The 19,674-nt window shown below is 55.4% G+C and overlaps 1 protein-coding gene across 22 annotated transcripts in view; it reads left to right on the forward strand.

Moving 5' to 3' along the window:
- Positions 1-19,674, forward strand: part of AFDN (afadin, adherens junction formation factor) — a 99,676-nt gene that overhangs the window by 36,335 nt on the left and 43,667 nt on the right. For 16 of the 22 annotated variants that reach the window (XR_008629708.1, XM_055134142.1, XM_055134146.1 and 13 more), the window contains exons 7-14: positions 3,052-3,163; positions 3,864-4,031; positions 5,380-5,424; positions 8,153-8,247; positions 8,914-9,128; positions 12,383-12,452; positions 14,316-14,434; positions 19,531-19,592. Coding sequence is in view for 21 of the 22 variants with exons in the window: in XM_055134142.1 (XP_054990117.1) it covers positions 3,052-3,163; positions 3,864-4,031; positions 5,380-5,424; positions 8,153-8,247; positions 8,914-9,128; positions 12,383-12,452; positions 14,316-14,434; positions 19,531-19,592 (886 nt within the window). In the remaining variant the exon portion in view is untranslated. The remainder of the gene's footprint in view (positions 1-3,051; positions 3,164-3,863; positions 4,032-5,379; positions 5,425-8,152; positions 8,248-8,913; positions 9,129-12,382; positions 12,453-14,315; positions 14,435-19,530; positions 19,593-19,674) is intronic. The other 6 variants (XM_055134150.1, XM_055134160.1, XM_055134151.1 and 3 more) reach the window with 1 other exon arrangement.

Below are 19,674 nucleotides of genomic sequence, written 5' to 3' on the forward strand. Positions count from 1 at the left end.
CACCTCTGCGAGTTCTGAAGCGCAGGGCTCTGTCAGTTCAGCTGGTTTCTCTAAGCCCATCTAAGGCCTCTGCTTATCCCAGCGGCCGAGTCTCCCCTGCTGCAGCGCAGGGATGGAGGCCTTGCATGGGGCAGATGCAGCAGAGTAGGCACTGCACTGAAAACAAGGAGTGTAGTGGCGGATCCTATCTCTAGGTGGCCACAGGTGGGGGACCCTCCCCGGGGTACAGTGGGCCAGAAAGGAAAAATGGGCCAAATCACTTTGGAGGTACACTTCCACCTCCTCCCTCACCTCCCCTCGCCTCACTATTCGTCCCCCTCAGTTCCCCAGTACCTCTCACCTCACCCCTCCCATCCCTCCTTACCTTTCTGCTTACCACACGGTTTCCCCTGACAGAAAGCTCCACGACGGGACATGACCCTGGGCAAAACAGTTTTAGGGCTTAGAATGCAAGGGTTTGTAAATGGACACCCAGGGAAGAGTAGAATAATAGGAATGAATAGTCGGGTGCCAAATATCTGCCAGCTGCCAGTGTGCCCACAGGCTTGGGATAAGGCTGCTTAGGGTCTTTAGATGTAGGGACAACCTAGCAAAAAACAGAATAGGAAACTCCACGGCTTTATTCTGCTTTTAAGGGTGCCTGCAGGTCACTGTGAGATGCCCCAGCACACTTTCCCTAGTGAGTGTTGGTGTGCTTAGACGGGCCGTGATCTTTCTGTCAGCTTAGACAGTAACTTACCTCTTGGATGAATGCAATAAATGGCCAACCTGGAAGACCACTGACCAGGTGACCTAAAACATGGATAGTCCATGAGTGTTTGTCTCTTCCTCTGTGAATGTGGATGGAGGTCAAAAGTGCCAATCTAGGGGGCAGAGTTAGTATAGTGCGGAGGGCGTTTGCCTTGCTCGCGGCCGACCCGGGTTCGATTTCCAGATCCCATATGGTTCCCTCGAGCACCACCAGGAGGAATTCCTGAGTGCAGAGCCAGGAGTAACCCCTGCGCATTGCTGGGTGACCCAGAGAGACACCTTCCCCCCTCCCTTGCCAAAAAAAGGTGCCAGTCTGATCGGTGTGAGCCAACTCTACTTCCCTGCACACTTCCTTACTTACCTTCCCTCTCACCTCTGCTTATCTGCTCCCTCACCTCTCCTGCTTAACTCCCCCATCACCTCCCTGCTCACCTTCCCCACTTCTCTCTGTCAGGCTTTGAAACCACAGACAGGGAGCTTTTCAGTCAGAACAAAGGTCCCAAGGAGGCCTGTGAGATGCAGGAGGGAGGAGTGGGCTGTGTGCACTGGCTTCACGGACATGGCACTCATGGGCTTTCCCGTGATGCCAGCGGGGGCTCCCGAGCGACTTAGGTGAGGTGGGGAAGAGAGAAGCAGGTGCTGTCACCCTGGGAAGTGCCTGGGAGAGGAATTGCTTTTTGTAGGAAAGAAGGGCCTAGACTTTACCCAGGATTTTTGGGTCCATTGTCTTTACCTCACAGCAAAAGAATTTCAGTAGGAGACAACAGTGAAGTAAAAATGGGTTTTATTTTACTGAGAATCTGAGAAAGGGGAGAGAGAGTAATGCTCTTGAGAGAACTCAGGCTTCTCCAGAGGCAGAGAATGCCGAGGCTGCCTGTCTCAGGGTGGGGCGGGAGGGGTCTGTGGGTGGCCTGTCTGCAGGCAACAGGACATGGCGGCAGGACACGGTAGCCTGGGCTGGCAGCATATGCATACCCTTCTTTTGTTCAAGCCCATGTTTTCTCCCACCTGCTTCACCCGTGACCTCCCACCTCGGTAGCGCCTGCTGCTGTAGCATTGGCGAGGACTAGAGTTCGAAACTCTTGGTGATCTTTATGGCCTGATCACGGCCTTTTGTTCCTGCTGGAGCTTCTCTGGAAGGGAAGGTCCGGCCTTTGCTGGGCCTGTTCCGGTGCCTGTTAAAGGTTGTATCTGATCTTTGTTGTGTGTCCGCAAGTGGGTCCTGGCAACAGTGCTTTTAGCAGCTTAGGGCTCGGAGCTTCTTGTTGCCACCTGCTGCTTCGACTTTTCAGATCCTATCCCTTGGTTTAATGATATCCCCTAGTGCTCACTGCTAGCCCCGCCCCGTCTGCCTGCCTGTCTGCTTCACCAGGACCCAGAGCGCCTCATCCTCAGGGGGTGGGCTGGAGGGGTCTGACCAGTGTCAGAGTAGAAGGACGTGGCATGCTCGGCTCGAGAGCAAGCATGACCACACCGACCACACCTTACACATGTGCTGAGTCAGCGTTTATGTGTGAAGGGAATGCAGCCATGCAGACAGTGAGGTTCGAGCAAGGAGGCTGCGGTGGGACTGAGGCCAGCCAGTGCATGTGGGGGGCTCAGACCTGTTGGGGCTGTGCCATGGCCTTAACTGTGCTGATGGCATTGGGGTAGTGTCTGCTCTGCGGCCTCAGGAGTCCTGGGGCGTCCAGTGCTGCTGACTCAGCATGGCTCTCTGGCAGTCGTGCACGTGTGTGGCCAGAGGATACCGTTGCTCAGCCCGTTTGGGGATGCGTGGGCAGGTGGCCGTGATGAGCAAGAGCCATACCTTTGCAACTGCAGGGTCTTCCATGAGAAATGGCTCCCATGTCCTACCTCGGACTCTCGTTCCAGGGAAGGTCACTGTCACTGTCATCCCGTTGCTCATCGGTTTGTTCGAGCGGGCACCAGTAACACCTCCGTGTGAGGCTTGTTACTGTGTTTGGCATATTGAATTTAGAAAAGGCTCAGATGGGCCAGGAGGTTGCTCAGAGGGAGTTCCAGGTTCTGCCCCCAGCACCACCCACTGGATCCTAGCCCCAATGCCATCAGGCCTATGTCACTGGGCTCAGAGTCAGTGGGGGGTGGTCAGGGGTCCCGAGCACTACTGTGGAGAGTCTCTCCCATCCCAGACATTTAGAATTTTGGAGGCCACACCAGGCAGTCTCAGGGATCACTCTGGGTGGCTGGGGGTTGTGGCGTTGGCCATGTGCAAGGCAAGCGCCCTGCCTTAGCCTCTTGTGAACTCTTGCCAGAGGCTCACAATCTCCATTCCCCTCTCAGGTCACGCTGCCTCCAGGTGCTCAGCACTCGGATGAGAAAGGTGCTAAGGAAGCCATCCTCGAGGATGACGAGTGTCCTTTACAGATCTTCCGGGAGTGGCCCAGTGATAAAGGTAACTTTGGACTGGGCTTGGGGCGGGGGGGTGCTCGCCCCAGTGGATCGTGCTGGCAGACGGACCTAGGGTGCCCTCATGGGGGTTGTGGGTACGCCTGCCAGTGAACCGGTGTGCCGAGAGGGGGAGCTGGTCTCTGGGCCTGGCAGGGAGGCCACAGGGAGGCCACACTCGCCACTGTCCGATGGTTTGGGCCGGGCTGGGTCAGGTATGTTCAGTGGGCGGCCCTGCAGCCCCACCACATCCTTTCCCTAAAGAGGCCAGGGGCCCCACTAGGCTGCTGCCCATAGCATGGTGCAGCAGTATATGAGGAAGTTGAGGCTTGGCACTGACAGAAATAGTGACGTTCACTGCCAGCCAGTTCTGCCTGCACGCAAAGGTGGCTGTGCACCTCAGCGCCTGGTTAGGTGGTGTCATGTTTCTTAGAGACAAATTGCTTTCGACTCACAGATCAACAAAACCCAGGTCAGCTGCAAACCAACTCTATGTGCCTGCACTGGTGTGTGTCATCGGGTGTGAATGCGTGCACTGGCCGCCGGGTTGGGAAACGGCTCGCCTGGGCCATGCGTGGTTACTCTTACACGGGTGGAGGCCTGTGCCTGCAGCATGTGGCGGGCTTGGTGGTTCATCAGTCATTTGGGAGTGGCTGTGCTGGCCGCTCGCTCTCTCGTTCTCACCCTCTGCACTGCTTCTGTTGTAGGGATCCTCGTGTTCCAGCTGAAGAGACGGCCTCCCGACTATGTGCCCAGGAAGGGCAGGAAGCACAGTGACGGGAAGCTGGTGAGGGCGAGGGAGCGGGCCGAGGGGGCTGGCTACGGCTCTGCGCTCCCGCCCGAGAAGCTGCCGTACCTGGTGGAGCTCAGCCCAGGTGAGTCTCCGCCCCTGCTCATCTGCTTCCAGAGGACTAGCCTTCTGGGCTAGCCGGCGAGCAGGCGCCCCCGTTAGACACCACCACGGTGAGGTGCAGGGGTCCAGTGGGCTGCGCCTGGGCCCCAGGAGCCCCCTTTCGCCAGCATGGCCTTGTAGAGCTCTTGGTCTGCTGGAAATGCAGCTGCCCTCTGGGGCCGGCCAGCGGAGGCAGTCTGGCCTGAGAAGATGGGCCTTAGTCTCGTCTTACACTCATAGAGGCTCTTTAAGCTTGGGCGTGTGCTCGAGGAACTTTGCTTGGAGAACTTCCTTCAGCTAAGACCCTTGCTGTCCTCCATGAGGAGAGGGCGAAGCAGGCACTGTGAAGAAAGGTGTGCCACGCCCCATTGGTGTGTGCCTGCTCCAGCGTGGGCTGAGTGACACTGTTCTGCGGGGGGAGCCGGCCTCATGCCCCTTCCTCTGCTCTCCTCACCTGTGACGGGCCGCTGCACCTTCTCTGGGCCGTGGGGTGGCTCTGGGCATGACTCTTCCCTCCTCTCCTTGGCTTCCTGAGCCAATTCTTGATGTGCGAGGTTGGCTGTATCTGAGCTCACCCCGCCCCAGGAGCTGAGCCGAGGTCACACCTGTGCCACGTGTGGCAAGTGTCCTGAATGCCCCGGGAGAGGGGTGTCTGCGGGGCTTCCAGTGTTCTCACAGGGTTTGAGAAGGGCATGGCTGCCCATCTGTGCCACCCTGCATTTGTGACTGGCAGGCCCTTGGTGTCCCCCACGGTGTGGCGACTTGTGGAGCCGGGAAGGTCAGGGTGCTGGTGCAGAGGCAGCACCGGATGGTCAGGGGTCCTGCTGCTGTGACCGTTGTCTTCCCCAGACGCAGGGGGTGTGGACTGGGGCAGGGGCTAGAGACTCGGTGTAGAGCAGGGGCTAGAGGCCGGTGGGCTGCTGCTGGCCCGTGCCCTAGGGAAGCCTTCCCCGTCTGGCCTGGCGCTGGCCCCCTGCTGTAGGAGGGAGGAGGGGGAGCCGTGGCCCGCCTTTTCTACCATGCCTTTCTCGGGCTTCTTCCCGTGCACGGGCAGCTTGGCCCTCAGTGTGTCCGTGTCGCGATGAACATGCAGTGCGTCCCCTGGGAGTCTTGGGGCCACAGCTGGGGAGCTGCAGAGGGGGCACCTTGCTCCGCTGCCCCTGCTGCCCAGGTCGGGCTGGGCACTCACGGCTGTCCTTGTCCTGCACCTCACACACCCTCTCCTCTCTCTCCTGCCTCCTCCGCGCCTCGCCTCGCCTCTCCTCTCCTGGCTGTTGGCGCCGCCTTCACCCGGGCCGCACACGCGCTTGCACGCACGGGCTGCTCCCCAGGGAGGAGGAACCACTTTGCCTACTACAACTCCCACGCGCACGAAGGTAACGCCGCTGCTCGCACGCGCTCTCGCACGCCGGGCCCTGGCGGCGCTGGCTCCGGAGAGGGAGAGCCTTTCCTCTCGCTTCCCTTTGCTGGTCCCCGTCATCGGGGCTTTTTGGGGGGTTTGCGGTGGGGCATCTCTCCCGGCAGTGCTTGGGGGCCACTGCCACGTGGTGCTGGGAGGGCCTGGGAGGGCCCAGTTCCCCCTCACAGCACAGTGCACCCCGTGCCTTTGAGCCAGTGTCCCCGCCGGAAACAGTGCTGAGAGAGGAACGGCGTTCCCTGGACTGTCGTTGCTGTCTAGACACTTAGTTTGCAAAAATACGTAATCCCTTTAAGCCAACATTTCTTAATGGGGGACACTGGGATACTCCAAGGGGCGGGGCACAGGTGAGAATTGTGTAAATGCGGGGGCCACAGCATGAGTCTAGGGTAGGATCGGGGGCCACAGAAGGAAAGAGGGCTAGAGGGGGCCACTGTCGGGGAAAGGTGGAGAAACAGTGATCTAGACTAGGTCTTAAGTGGGAAATTGGTCATTAAGGGGATAGAGGTCTTCGACTACCCCCACCCACAGGTGAGAGCCAGAGGCTGCAGTTACCCTGTTTTCCGAAGGGGTCCACTGTGGGGACATAAGTGAGTGTCCTTGGGGGTCAGAGGAACTGGGCAGCCACACCTGACCCCCTGGAGCTGCACTGTAGGGGATTGCTGCTGGGCCAGGGGTCTGGGGCCCTCCTGGGTGAGCCCAGGAGTTTGTCTCTGTGCTCCCCTTCGGAGCTGCGCCACCGCCTGGTGCTTTGTGGAAATGCGGTTTGTCGTTTGTGTTTGACCTGTGGCTCCTCCCCCGGTGAGTGTCACCCCATACCCTTCTGGTGCGGCAGAGGGTCTGCTCTGTTCCAGCTCTCTGTTGGGGTTGCAGTCTCAGGACCGATGGTGTAGTTTTTCACTGGGTAGAAACCAACCTCAAATTTTTCTGGTTTGTTAAGCAAGTATCACCTATTTTGTATGGTTTCTATACGAATATATGGACTAAGACGTGTCCATATATATTTTCTATATGGACTAAGACTTGTTTTTGTTGTTTATTAATCTTTGTTGGGGATTTGGGGCCATGCTCAGGACCTGCCCCTTGGCCTGTCCTCATGGTGGCCAGGGGACCCTACACAGTGCTGGGGATTAAACTGGGGTCTGTCTCATGCAACGTAGTTGCCTTACCCCCGGTGCCATCTCTCCCCAGCTTCACTTCTGAGAAAGTTTCTTTGTTTTTTTAATGTTTCGATTTTGGGTCTTAGTGTGCTCAGTGTTACTCCTGGTTCTGTGCTCAGGATCACTCCTGCTGAGGCTCTGGGGTCCCAGTGTGTTGCCAGGGATGGAACCCAGCTTGGCTGTCTGCAGGGCCTGCACCTTACCTGCTGTCCTAGTCTCCAGCCCCCAGTGATTCTCTAATATCTCACGTGCCTGCTGACTGCAGATTTTAACCAGTCTCCCTTTTCCATCTGGTATACACAGAGAAGGAGGATGTGGACGTTTTGTGTTGGTTTCCCCGCAGCTGTTTGCTGGCCTCTGTGTTTTCCCACTGGTCACTGAAGACTGACTCAGGCTTGATGTTCAGTGGACTTTGTCTCCCATGAGTGTGCTCATGCTTTGGCCTTGGTGTGGGTGGAGTGTGGCTCTGGAGTCACTCACTGCTGCCCTGGCCATGTGGGGTACACCTGCCGGTCAGCACTCAGCAGTAAGCACCTTCTGAGTGGGTGCCACAGAGGAGACCCGGGACACTCCCTTCAGAACCACTTAGAGCCTTGGGAATAGCTGGGGATGGGAGGGCTGCCAGAGAGGTGGTCTCTGTTATACTGCCTTCCCAGAGTCTAGGGGGAGCGGCGGCTCCATCTGGCGTTGACCAGGATGCATGCAGTGTGGGTTGGCGCGTGGAGTACTAGTGTGTATAGGAGTCTGGCAATGCTTATTGGGTTCTATTGTTGATGTCGTTTGACAACCCCTGATTTCCTTTTGTCTGTGCCAAAAGGGTGGGAGAGAGGAGAGGGGAGAAGAGAGAGAAAGAGACAAGAGAGACAGAGAGACGGGGGGGGGGGAGAGAGAGAGAGAGAGAGAGAGAGAGAGAGAGAGAGAGAGAGAGAGAGAGAGAATGTGTGTGTGTGTGTCTGTGTGTGTCCACTTCAGGTGCTTTGGGACGATGGGAGGGGAGCTAGGCAGGATGAGCTCTTAGGTCCCGTGACCATTCTACCTTTTGTGCAGCAGCTGAGGTCCAGCAGACCCATCGGGTAGGGGCTTCCAAAGCTGTAGGCTGGGGCCTGAGACCAATGGTACACAGGGAGGCTGGGCATTGCCCCCCACCCAGGGCACCACAGGAACCCTCTCTGGGTCTGGGCTCCCTCTGAAAGGGCTGCAGGTCCTCAGTGCTCTTGATCTGTCAATGAATTGCTGTTCTTCAGAACCTTGAGCATAGCCGGGGCTGTGGTGAGGAGGAGTCTGATGACGTAGGGAGTGGCCGAGTGGAGTCTGCCCTAGCTGCTGGTCAGTAGGAGCCCGCTGTTCCCTCCTGAGAGGCTCACTGTACTCATCTCACACCACACAGTGCCAGTTGGGAGAGCCCCTTGCATTGGTCTCCCTCTCTTCGGCGAGGCCCTGGAAGCACCCCTCCCGTTTCTAGGGTTGCATGTATGCATGCGTGTCCCTGCGGAGACCTGCCAATGCAGCTTTGTTCCTTCTCTCTAGATGGTTCTGACTCCAGGGATAAGCCGAAGCTCTACCGCCTGCAGCTCAGTGTGACTGAGGTTGGGACAGAGAAGCTGGAGGACAGTTCCATCCAGGTGAGCTCCACAGGGGCTGCTGGGGTGGGCCAGGTGGCCAGGAGAGCTAGTCTCCTTGTAAGTGTCAGCTACACCTGGGACGCTCCATGCCTTAACATGAGAAATCTGGATGCCCTAAGAAGCCCACAACTCCTCCTGACTCTGAAAGAGGCTGGCCAGTTCCTGGCCTGCTGTAGGGGTGACAGACATGGTATTGCAGCACCTGTCCTGGTCTCTGACACTGTCAGGGTGAAAGAGCAGGGGATGTGACATGCTCAGCTCCCAGAGTAGAGCCTGTCTTTGAATTCGGGGCTCCTCACATGTCCCAGTGGGAGCTGAGGCAGAGCACCTCCTGTTTGTCACCTCGCCTTGTAGGACACATTCAGAGAGTTTGGACCATCCCCAGCTCAGCAGCTGATCCTCAGCACAGTGTGGAACCCGGTGGGGTCACAGCCACCTGTAGGCAGGGGCAATGGCCTGGGAAAATGCACCTGTTTGGAACATCCTAAATCCAGTCGCAGGGTCTCAGACATAAAACATGGAATCATTTTGATTTATTCTCTCGGTGTCCAGTTACTTTCACGGGAGTCCACTCAGGCCAAGCCCAGTTCTCAGGCTTGCTCGATGCCGATGGCCACAGGAGACTTGGTGTCCCCGTGACGCATGCTCTGCTCTTCCCTCCATTAGCTCTTCGGGTCTGGAATTCAGCCCCATCACTGCGACCTCACCAACATGGACGGTGTGGTGACTGTCACGCCACGCAGCATGGAGGCCGAGACATACGTGGAGGGGCAGCGCATCTCTGAGACCACCGTCCTGCAGAGCGGCATGAAGCTACAGTTTGGGGCGGCGCACGTGTTCAAGTTTGTGGACCCCAGCCAGGACCACGCTCTCGCCAAGAGGTCTGTGGAGGGGGGCCTGGTGCCACGGCCCCTGGCAAACCAGGGGCTGCTCTCTGCTCGCGGGAGCCTGACCCCGCAGTGCTGTCCGCTGTCCTGGCAGGCCTTGAGTGTCGCGACCTCAAAGCGGGCTGTGATGGTTCTGGCTCCTGTTGGTTTAGGGGGGCTTGGAGACTTGACTGAGTGTTAAGATGGAAAGTTGTGGTCAACTTCTGAGTTGCTTTTAAGCTTTGGGACTCAGTGGTTACTCCTGGGAAGGGGCCCTGGGCGGTCATCTGCCCTGGGTAGCCGGTCAGGAGGCTCCAGAAGGAATTGGAAGTGTTCTGGCGCCCCCTGGTGCCTTTCTGAGGACTTGCTATCTTGGCATCTTGGAGCCAATCCTTTAGGGCTGTTGCTGGTCTTGAGAGCGAGCAGCCCTCTGTGTCTAAGACTCTGGGTACAAGCCTGGTGGCTGCTTCCTCCTAGAGGGAGCACTGAGGCTGCTCCCCCCCTCTGCTGACAGGGCAGGCGCCAGGTCCTCGCCCATCCCTGGTTCCATCCTGGCTCCATCCCCTCTTCCCCCCCCACCCTTGTACTCTGGCCACGTGACCCCTCAGCTTCTCAGACTGTCTTGCCAGCATCTTGGCAGCACAGATTCATCTGTGGCCCGTTGACCCCCACAGGCGCCCTGCTGCTCAGTCCCACACACCCCCATCCCCGCTCCCGTTTCTCTTGGCTGTTGTCACCCTGTTGTGCTTTTCCACACAGACCCTGGCACAGCAGGTGTCCTCCCAGCCTGGCCCGAGCACAGGCAGCTCCCTGCAGACCTGCATCCCAGCCTGAGGCCTGTGCAGGGTTTGGACGCTGATGGCTTCCGCTAGGCCTGCTGCTGCCCCTGAAGCCTCTCTCTGACCCAAAGCATGACGCACGTTGGCTTCGGTTTCGCAGCAGGCTCTAGCGGAAGGTTCTGTCAGTCTCATGAGGCAGAGCTGGTGCTGCGCCTGGCCTGCAGGTCGGCCTGTGCCTCAGACAGGTGGCCTGCCTTAGTAGGCGCCACCTGCCAGGTTTCTGGGTAGGGGACAAGTGAGGGTCACCACAGGCAGCTAGCTGTGGCGGGTCTGGGGGTCACAGGCACCAGGCACCTATCTCCGCGGGCCTGGTCTCGCGTCAGGACTGCGCTGTGGCACCAGGGGCGGAGGGCCACATGTGTGGTGGGCTCAGGCCAGTTGTGGGTGTGTGCCCATGCTTGAGGGACGTCACTAGTGTTCTGTGGAGCCTGGAGCACAGTGGCCCAGGCATGGCTTAGGAGCCAAAACTTCAGAGCTGTTGCATGCTGTTGAGCATGTGATGTTCGTGGGGGCTGGCTGCAGATGGACGAGGCTTTGGCCTGGGGGTTGGGAGATAGGGGCAGTGAGGGTCAGAATCTGTCGTGCTCCCTGGAGGAGGCAGCGCCGTGCCCAGTGAGGCCAGACAGAGCTCTGCACTCCCATTAGACCCGTAGAACCTGGGAGGCATTTCTATGTTCTCTCAATATCTTGGTGTCAGCGGGTAAGTTTTTTTTTTCTTAGGTCAACCGAGTGGTGCTCAGGGGCTATTCCTGCTTCATTACTCAGGAGTGACCTCTCGCAGTGCTTAGGGATTGGACTCTGGGTTGGCTGTGCAAGTCAAGTAACCCTGGCACTATCTATCAGGTCTAAGTTTTTTGTTTCATTTTTTTTAATCCCCCAAAACTTCTGTAATATATTGCACAAAGCTGTGTTTGAAAGTGGGTGATATTTATTTTTTAGTAAAGGCGTTTCTTAAAAGGTCTGATTTTGTTTTATTTTTTTGGTGTCATGGGGGCCACACCTGGCAGTGCTGGAGGCTTGTGCTGGCACTGGGACCCGGGGCCTCCCGTGCTTTGCCAGGTGGCCCATAGCCTGGCCCTGAGTGGAATAGTTTGCACAACAGCACTGCCTGGCAAGGTGATGGTGAAAGAATCCTACCTGCACCTACTTTTCTAATTTGTAAACTTGCAATTTCTTCCTGTTTCCCATTTCATCCTGTGGATCAGGCTTTAGCCAAGGGCCAGACTCCCAGTAACAAGTGAGACAGCAACATTCCCTGTTTGCTGTTCAGAAGTCTGGGACACTACCCATGTGCCTCCACTGCTCCCCGTGTCTGTGCAGGGGCCCTTGTGGGGGGCCTGTCCTGGCCCAAGCCTGGTGGCGCCCCCTCAGCCATGCCAGTGCTTCTGCTCTGTTTCTCTCCAAGGAGAACGTGCATGTTCTGAGTTGTCTTCAGAATAGTGAGCGCCAGTATTTGGGTATTTTCAGATATTAAAAATACGGTTTCAGCTGAAGCCTGCCCAGGTCAGTGGGCGGTCCAGTGGTTCCCGTTTCTGCAGCCGCTGTGGGGGCATCTCTGGCTGCTTCCAGGCCTGGCCATATTCCCTCCCCCACTAGGCCCGCCTTGGCCTTCTCTCCTCCGTGCTGGGGCTGTGTGCCTCCTGCGGCTGGGAAGAGCACTGCTCCTTTGCCAGAACTGAGCATTCTCTCCTTGTTCTGGGGCCACTGTGGACATCTAGGCTGTTGGTCACTCATTTGCTTCTTTCAGCTTCTCATCCTTGAGCTGTCTTGAACTGCATCCTGAGCATGTTGGATAAATTCATCATTGTATCACTGTATCACTGTCATCCCGTTGTTCATCGATTTACTTGAGTGGGCGCCAGTAAATCGTCCCAGCCCTGAGATTTCAGCAGTCTTTTCTTACTCATTTTTCCCAATGATTGGAGGCTCTTTTCAGGGTCCAGGGAATGAGACCTGTTGTTTGTTACTATGTTTGGCGTATCGAATATGCCACGGGTAGCTTGCCAGGCTCTTCTGTGCAGGCAGGTTACTCTCAGTAGCTTGCTGGGCTCTCCAAATATATACATACATATATATATATATATGTATATATATATATATATATATATATATATATATATATATATATATATATTTCCCTTTATGATGGTGTGTTGCACGGCCGCTTTGCATGAGGCTCATGCATGAGGCTCAGCCCAAGCGTGTGGAAAGTGGCCTGGAGCGTGGTGGCGGTTGGGGTAGTGGAGGTTGGCTGCCGGGGCTGGGTCCCTTGGGGCGGGGAGGGCTCTCACCGGATAAATTCATCAAGTTACATTATTTTCTTCACAAGTTCATAGGCTAGGAAATGTCTTGCAGTTTTCGAACACTGGGATCTCCTAGAAAACGCCGCGTTGGAGAGGGACTGACCGTGTTGCCTCTCTGCCCTGACAGGACCATGCAGGAGACAACATTCGAGCTAGGAGGGGAAGTGCACGGCGGCACAGGACTGCCCACGAGCAAGGTGGGGACCACACGGGCTCAGAGGGTGCCAGAGCCTCCCTTTCCGCCAGTGGCCGCTGCCCAATAACACACACAAGCCCCTGGGCAGCCGCCTCCCCTCCTCCCTGAACGACCATGTTCTTGGTCTCCTCTCCTCCTCCTGCCCTGGGCGTCTGTCCCAACCCTTTGCGACCAGGTGCCCGCCGTTCAGCCTCTGCCCCACACCCCTTTCCTGTCCTGTCCTGGGCACTGTTGTCGGGTAACAAGCCCCAAGACCTTGTGGCCCAGGTAGCACCCTTGAGCACTTGGAGTCAAGTGGTCTTCTTGGGCGTGCCAGGCAGTTGGCTGCTGTCTTGCCGGGGTTCCTTGTGTGGTTGTGTTCAGTGACTGGTTAGCTAATGGTTAGCTCAGCTGGGATACAGGGCGCTGGATAGCCACCTTCCCTCCTTTCCCTGATTGTTGTGGCACCCACTGCCCTGTTCCCCTAGCAACAGCCCCACAGAAGCTGGGGAATGGATGGGCCCCTGAGGTGTATCCCTCAGCCTAGGGTGCCTGTTAGGCATCTCCCTCCCCATGATGTGCTCGCAGCAGCACTGTGGCACGTCTCAGACATTGTGAAGGAGAGCGAAGGGCAGAAGGGAGGCACCTGGCAACCTCATCTCTTGCATGACTACAGAGAACCTGCATGTGCGATGACAGGAAACCTGCATGTGTGACAATGGGAGAATGTGTGCGTGGTGATGAGGACCAGCCTGTGTGAGGACAGGGAGCCACGTGTGTGAGGATGGGCACCATCGAGTGTGAGGATGGGAATCCGGATGTGTGAGGACAGGGAGCCACGTGTGTGAGGATGGGCACCAGCGAGTGTGAGGATGGGAATCCGGATGTGTGAGGACAGGGAGCCACATGTGTGACAGGGAGCCACGTGTGTGAGGATGGGCACCAGCGAGTGTGAGGATGGGAATCCGGATGTGTGAGGACAGGGAGCCACATGTGTGAGGATGGGCACCTGTGTGTGAGGACGGGCACCAGCGAGTGTGAGGATGGGAATCCGGATGTGTGAGGACAGGGAGCCACGTGTGTGACAGGGAGCCACGTGTGTGAGGACGGGCACCTGCGTGTGTGAAGATGGGGACCCATGTGTGAGAGGAGGACTGGGACCCACGTGTGTGAGGAGAACTAGGATCCATGTGTGTGAGCACGGGCACCTGTGTGTGAGGACAGGGAGCCTGCATGTTGAGGTGGAACCCTGGCCAGCACACAGTACAGGGAACCCAACCCCCTTCCCTCATTCCTCCTTCTCTAGGGGTGGCAAGTTACCTGACCTCACGCACGTGGGTCCCAATCCTCCTCTCATACGTGGGTCCCCATCTTCACACACGCAGGTGCCCATCCTCACACATGCAGGTGCCCATCCTCACACAGGCGGGTTCCTGTCCTCACACACGTGAGTGCCTCTCCTGCTCCTGTGGGATGGGCGAGCAGGTGGGGCTCAAGGCCCCCGGAGTGCCACATGCTGGGGCATAGGGAGATGAGCCACTCCTGGGTACTTGCTGTGCTCCTCAGGCTGTGCTCCTTAAAGTACTATTAAGCCCTTCTCCTCACTGCCAAGGGCTGTTGCTCTGAGCCTCGAGCAGGGTGCCCTTTCACCTTGCTCCTGACTGCAGGAAACCGGGGGCAACATCCCCTATTACTGGGCTTCGTGTGGGGTACCAGGTGCCTGTATCCAAGCCTGCTGCCGGTGCTCAGCAGATGCCTGGTGGGGTTCAACTCTCTGGCTCCTGCCTGTATTTGGGCTTCCCCTGGGCACCCCGTTGCGCGCCCCCCGCCCTGAGCACAGTGCCTGGCAGTTGGCCTGAGCGTTTACAGTGTTCTCTCTGGCTAGAGCACCACCAGGCTGGACATCGAGCGTGGCACATCGGCCTGTAGCACCGCTGAGCGTGGCCTGGTGAAGCCCATGATCCGGTTGGAGCAGCAGCAGGAGCTACGCAGGCAGGAGGGCAGGTAGGAGGTGATGTCCTGACTGGGTGGGCTTGGGCAGGGTGCCGAGATGGAGGCTGCTCCTCAGGGAGCTTCACTTCCTACAGACCCCCACGGGTGCAGTTCCTGAGCATGGTGGCTATTCCAAGAGATGTTGGTGCTGGGTGGTGCTGAGGTCCAGTTTCTGTGGGAAAGCCAGACCCTGTGAGCACAGTGCAGCTGCACAGCTGTCCCTGGGGGTGCTGGTGACTTTGTCCTTGCTGCTGATAGTGTTGAGCAGAGGACTGGTACCCCTTGTTGTCATCTTTTGGTCCCATTGACTTTGGCTGCGTCAGTGCATCCCTCCCTTTCTCGGTGGGTTCGCGGTCCTGCGATGCTGGTGCAGCCAGGCTGTCCTTTCCCACCTTGCTTGGGACCACACCTCTGGTGCTCAGGGGAATCTCTGCAGAGCTGGGGTCAGCCCTCCAAGGCTAACCCCTTCCTGCCCCTCTGGCCCCTGACCCCAGCATTCTGCTGTTTCCATTCTCCACCAGAAGGCCTTGCATTGCCTCCCTCACATCTTAGCTTTTAAGGCACAAAATGGGTTCTGTATGGGACTACTGGGGTTTTAACTCGTGCATATTTGGGGCTTTTGTTATTTTTCAGGATTTTTGTTGTACACGTGAACCATTTTAGCTGTCAGAGCACACCCTCTTGCTCAATAGTTTCTGCTTCTTTGTGCCAGTGGACTGGCCTTAGTCTGGGCCAGCGACTGAGAAGCACTCCCTGCGCTAAACGCAGCGCCCCTTTCCAGTGGATGGTGTGCCAGAGGGCCTTGCTTTATAAGCCAGTGATTGAGAGGCTCTCACTGTGCTCAATGCAGCCCCTCTTTCCGGGGGATGCTGTGGCCAGAGGCCCTTCCTTGCTTTATAAGCCAGCTGAGAAATAGACAGTGGCCCATTCCTAGCCATGAAGTCTGGAATGAATGCTTCAGACCAGTCCAGAGATGGGAGAGTGTTGAGTTTTCTTGTTTCTCAATTCAACATGCGATAAGATACATAAGAAGTAAGAAACAGAATGTTGGGCTGTGGTGAAGGCAGCCCGTGCACAGACCTGGCACAGGCAGGATGTGGAGGCAGTGTTTGGAGGACTGGGAACAGCCTCCCCAGGTGAAGGATTGGCGACAGGCGGACTCCTCTGTGTTGTCCAATCTCTACCTTTACGGCGCAGTCATAGCTGTCGTTACGGCCATAGTCTCAATTACCAGAGTTCTATCATCCTAGTCTCCTCGAGGACCTCAAAGTCTCATTCTCCTCCTCGTCTTCTTGTTGTCTTGTCTTTGTTGCTGTGCTCTCTTTCTGTCTTCCTTTGTGCTCTGCTTCTATGTGGTGTGCTGTTGTGCTCTTCTTTCTTTCTTTTTTTTTTTTTTGCTTTTTGGGTCACACCCAGCGATGCACAGGTGTTACTCCTGGCTCATGCACTCAGGAATTTCTCCTGGTGGTGCTCGGGGGACCATATGGAATGCTGGTAATTGAACCTGGGTTGGCCAAGTGCAAGGCAAATGCCCTCCCCGCTGTGCTATCGCTCCAGCCCCCGTGCTCTTCTCTTAAGTCCTCTGTCTTTTTTTTTTTTTTTCTTTTTTGGGTCACACAGGGCCAGGCTCTGCACTCAGGAATTACTCCTGGCAGTGCTCAGGTGACCATATGGGATGCTGGGATTTGAACCCGGTTTGGCCGCGTGTAAGGCAAACACCCAACCTGCTGTTCTATCCAGCCCCAGTCCTCTGTCTTCTGTCTGTGTCGTTGTCTTCTCCTTCAGTCTCTTTCTTTCTGTCTCGTGGTCTTTAGTCTTGTCTTCTTCTTCCGACTTCTTCTGACCTGTGACCATGTAACTTTCTGACAAGGATCTTCTGACTCTCTGATCTGATCCGATTCACCTTCTGACCCTGACGACTGACTTTGGTGACCGACCATCTGACTTTCTGAGCTTCTCACCCTCTGATCTCACCTAACTATCTGACTTTCCATCTCACCTCCCCAGCCACTTACTGTAGCACTGTAGCACTGTTGTCCCGTTTATTGATTTGCTCGAGCGGGCACCAGTAGCGTCTCCATTGTGAGACGTCTCCATTGTGAGACTTGTTGTTACTGTTTTTGGCATATCGAATACTCCACAGGGAGCTTGCCAGGCTCTGCCGTGTGGGTGGGATACTCTCAGTAGCTTGCCAGGCTCTCCGGGAGGGATGGAGCCCCTGGCAGCATAGTTTATATAGAAATCATGTAGGGTGGGGGTACGAAGGTGGGGTTGAACATTAACAAATCAAGAAAGAGAGGTAAGGCCGTTCTCCAGATCAAATCAAGGACAAAATCTCATCTAAGGAGATTACTCCAGATTACTAATAGATCGGCTCAAGGGCAGGATTCCATTCAGGGTGTGTTGCTTTCTTCTTTCCCCAGCTAGTAATCCACTTAAATAGTTGTAGTAAATTTACTTCTTACAATATTTCTAGCAGTGTCATTCTGTATGAGCACAGTAAGAGAAATATCAAGCTTAATGTTTGGTTCTTCCTGAGGACATCTCACTATATATTCCAGACCACAGTCCTCAGGCCAGGTTAGTCTTCCTAACCCCAGCAGGGTCCTAATTCAGTTACCTCTTTTGGGTCATGACAGTTTGTCCATGACCGTACTCTTAACTTATAGATAAGTAATATAGCTCTTGGCCTGGCCCATTTTGATGCCAGGGTAGCTCACAGCTTGCCCTGGGTCCATCAGTCCCTTGTTGGAACCCTGTTCTTGGAGTGCTAGGAACTAAGGGTAACTGAGGCTTAAGTCAAGTAAATACGGATGCCCAGGAGTAAATATTACTTTGGAGTCAATTAACTCTCAAGTTACATAGCATAGCATCAGTTGTCTTCCTATGTCTATACAAAAAGAACATTGCTAAATAAACCATACAAATAACATAAAGGAAAGAGAAAAGCAATATAGGATTATTAGTTGTGCCTCAGTTGCTCTGTTGTAGAAGTGGCTCAGTAAACCTTAAGCTCTGCTTATGGGAGCAGCAAAGTTTTACCCAACAAGAGAGGAGAAAGGTCAGTGTGAACAATGCTGTTAGGATATGCAGAATTAACACATGGATAAGCAAATGTGATATATTAGTGATAGTATCAGATAAGCCACAGAAGGATTGTGTCTGTTTTCCGTGAGCACGTATTCAAATCTTTTCGAGGACAAATGATGATGATGATGATGATGATGATGATGATGATGATGATGATTATCTTTGCTTTTTGGGTCACACCTGGCGATGCACAGGGGTTACTTCTGGCTCTGCACTCAGGAATTACTCCTGGTGGTGCTCAGGGGACCATAGGGGATGCTGGGAACCGAGCCTGGATCTGCCATGTGCAAGGCAAACGCCCTACCCGCTGTGCTATCACTCCAGTCTAAGGGCAGATTATTTTGTATTGTAAAGACTTACCCAAGAATTTATTTGAACTAGAAATATGTTGGTTTGTTGATACTAAGACAGTGGTGGAATTGTGGGTCTTCTTATTTCAGGCTTTGTTTTTACATATATAGTATTGGCTTAATTAGCACTTGACATATGGAAAAGTCAAGTAGAGAAATAGGGAAGAGAGCATTTGTTATTGGAATTGGTTAAGTCAGTGTTAAAGGTGGAATGTTTTTAAATCATTATTTGAATTAGTGTATTTAATGATTGTATATATCTGATTCCAAAGATAGAATCACAGATCTGTTCCCATTTTTCTGGGGTTTAGTAGATGTAAATGGTACTGCTGAGAGCAGTGGTTCTTTTTGTGAACTAATGAAATATGCTGATAGCGACTAACCTTTCCAGTTCCCTCTGAAGACTGCTTAGAGTAGATAGTGCTGGATACAGTGCTAGCCCAGATAGTACTTCAGTAGGCATCTCCCTGCAGTTACTCTTGCTGTACTGAAGCAGCCGCTGCTGCACGCTCCTTTGGCATTTCTCCCGTTTAATCTCTAGGTCTTCACGTGGAGAGATGTGTGGAGTGTTTTTCCTGTTCCATCTGTAAAAATTGAACTAAAGTGATAAAAATGTCGAACTCGGGGCTGGAGCGATAGCACAGTGGGTAGGGCGTTTGCCTTGCGAGCGGCCAACCCAGGTTCGATTCCCAGCATTCCACATGGTCCCCTGAGCACCGCCAGGGGTAATTCCTGAGTGCAGAGCCAGGAGTAACCCCTGTGCATCGCCAGGTGTGACCCAAAAAGAAAAAAAAATATCGAACTCTTAGGGAAGCTAATCACCGACCAGCGTATCATTGGGGGCACCCACATGTTGGGGAGAAACGTATCTCGGGGCACACGTGGAGCAGCAGCTGGAGCGTGTGAAGCTGTGGGCTCCTCCCTGGGAGGAAGGTGTAAATGAGTTGAGGAGAGACTGGAGCAGCCCGTAGTGGGCATGTGCCCCTGTACATGTGCCACAGAGCAGTGCTCTACTTTCCTGGGCTGGGGGAGCAGGCGCCAACCTTGGAAGGTCGTGCGTAGAGACTCACTGACGTTGGCAGCGCCCATTCTCAGAAACACCTTGACCTCTTTATGTATGTCAGAGCTGTTCCTGGCGTCTGCAGTGCATGCCTGAGAAGGAGGGAACAGCGTTCCCTGGAGGGCAGAAGCTGCACAGGATGGTGGCTGCCTCGGGAGATGGGCTCCCAGCTGGCGCGCCTCCTGTCCTGGCTGGCTCATCCTGGCGCTGTCTTTGTTTGGGCCCCACCTGTGTCTTCCCACAGACACCTGAGCCTTGGGGAACAGGTGCCTGGCTGCCTGGTGCTGCTCTGCTTACACCAGAGTCAGGTGTCTTCTGCTGTCAGCTAGAAACAGGATGGGGGGAGGGGCCATCCAGGAACCTGGACTGGCCACAGGCTGTCTGGAGACCCGTTACCTAGCACAGGCTGTCTGCTACTCAGAATTCACGTGGATTTCTCAGGGATGAAGAAAGTTCTTGGTCACTTCTGGAAGTCATGAGCCCACGGTTGGTGCCTGGATGTGGGGGTTAGAGGGCTCAGGGGCTTGGGCCCGTGCTGGAGCCTCTGGGCAAGTGGTGTGGGGGCAGGGAGCCTGGGGGTCGGATCTGATGTGCCTTTCTTCATGCAGACCCCAGGACGCTGCCGGGCCGGAGCTGACGCTGCCCGCGAGCATCGAGTTCCGGGAGAGCGGTGAGTGGTGACCACCTCAGCCCCCCGTCACCCACCTCCTTTCCCACTGCTGAGTTTCGTTTCTGTTTGCTTTCCTTTTGAA

Source organism: Sorex araneus, chromosome 4, assembly GCF_027595985.1.
Source record: "Sorex araneus isolate mSorAra2 chromosome 4, mSorAra2.pri, whole genome shotgun sequence".
Lineage (NCBI taxonomy): Eukaryota > Metazoa > Chordata > Mammalia > Eulipotyphla > Soricidae > Sorex > Sorex araneus.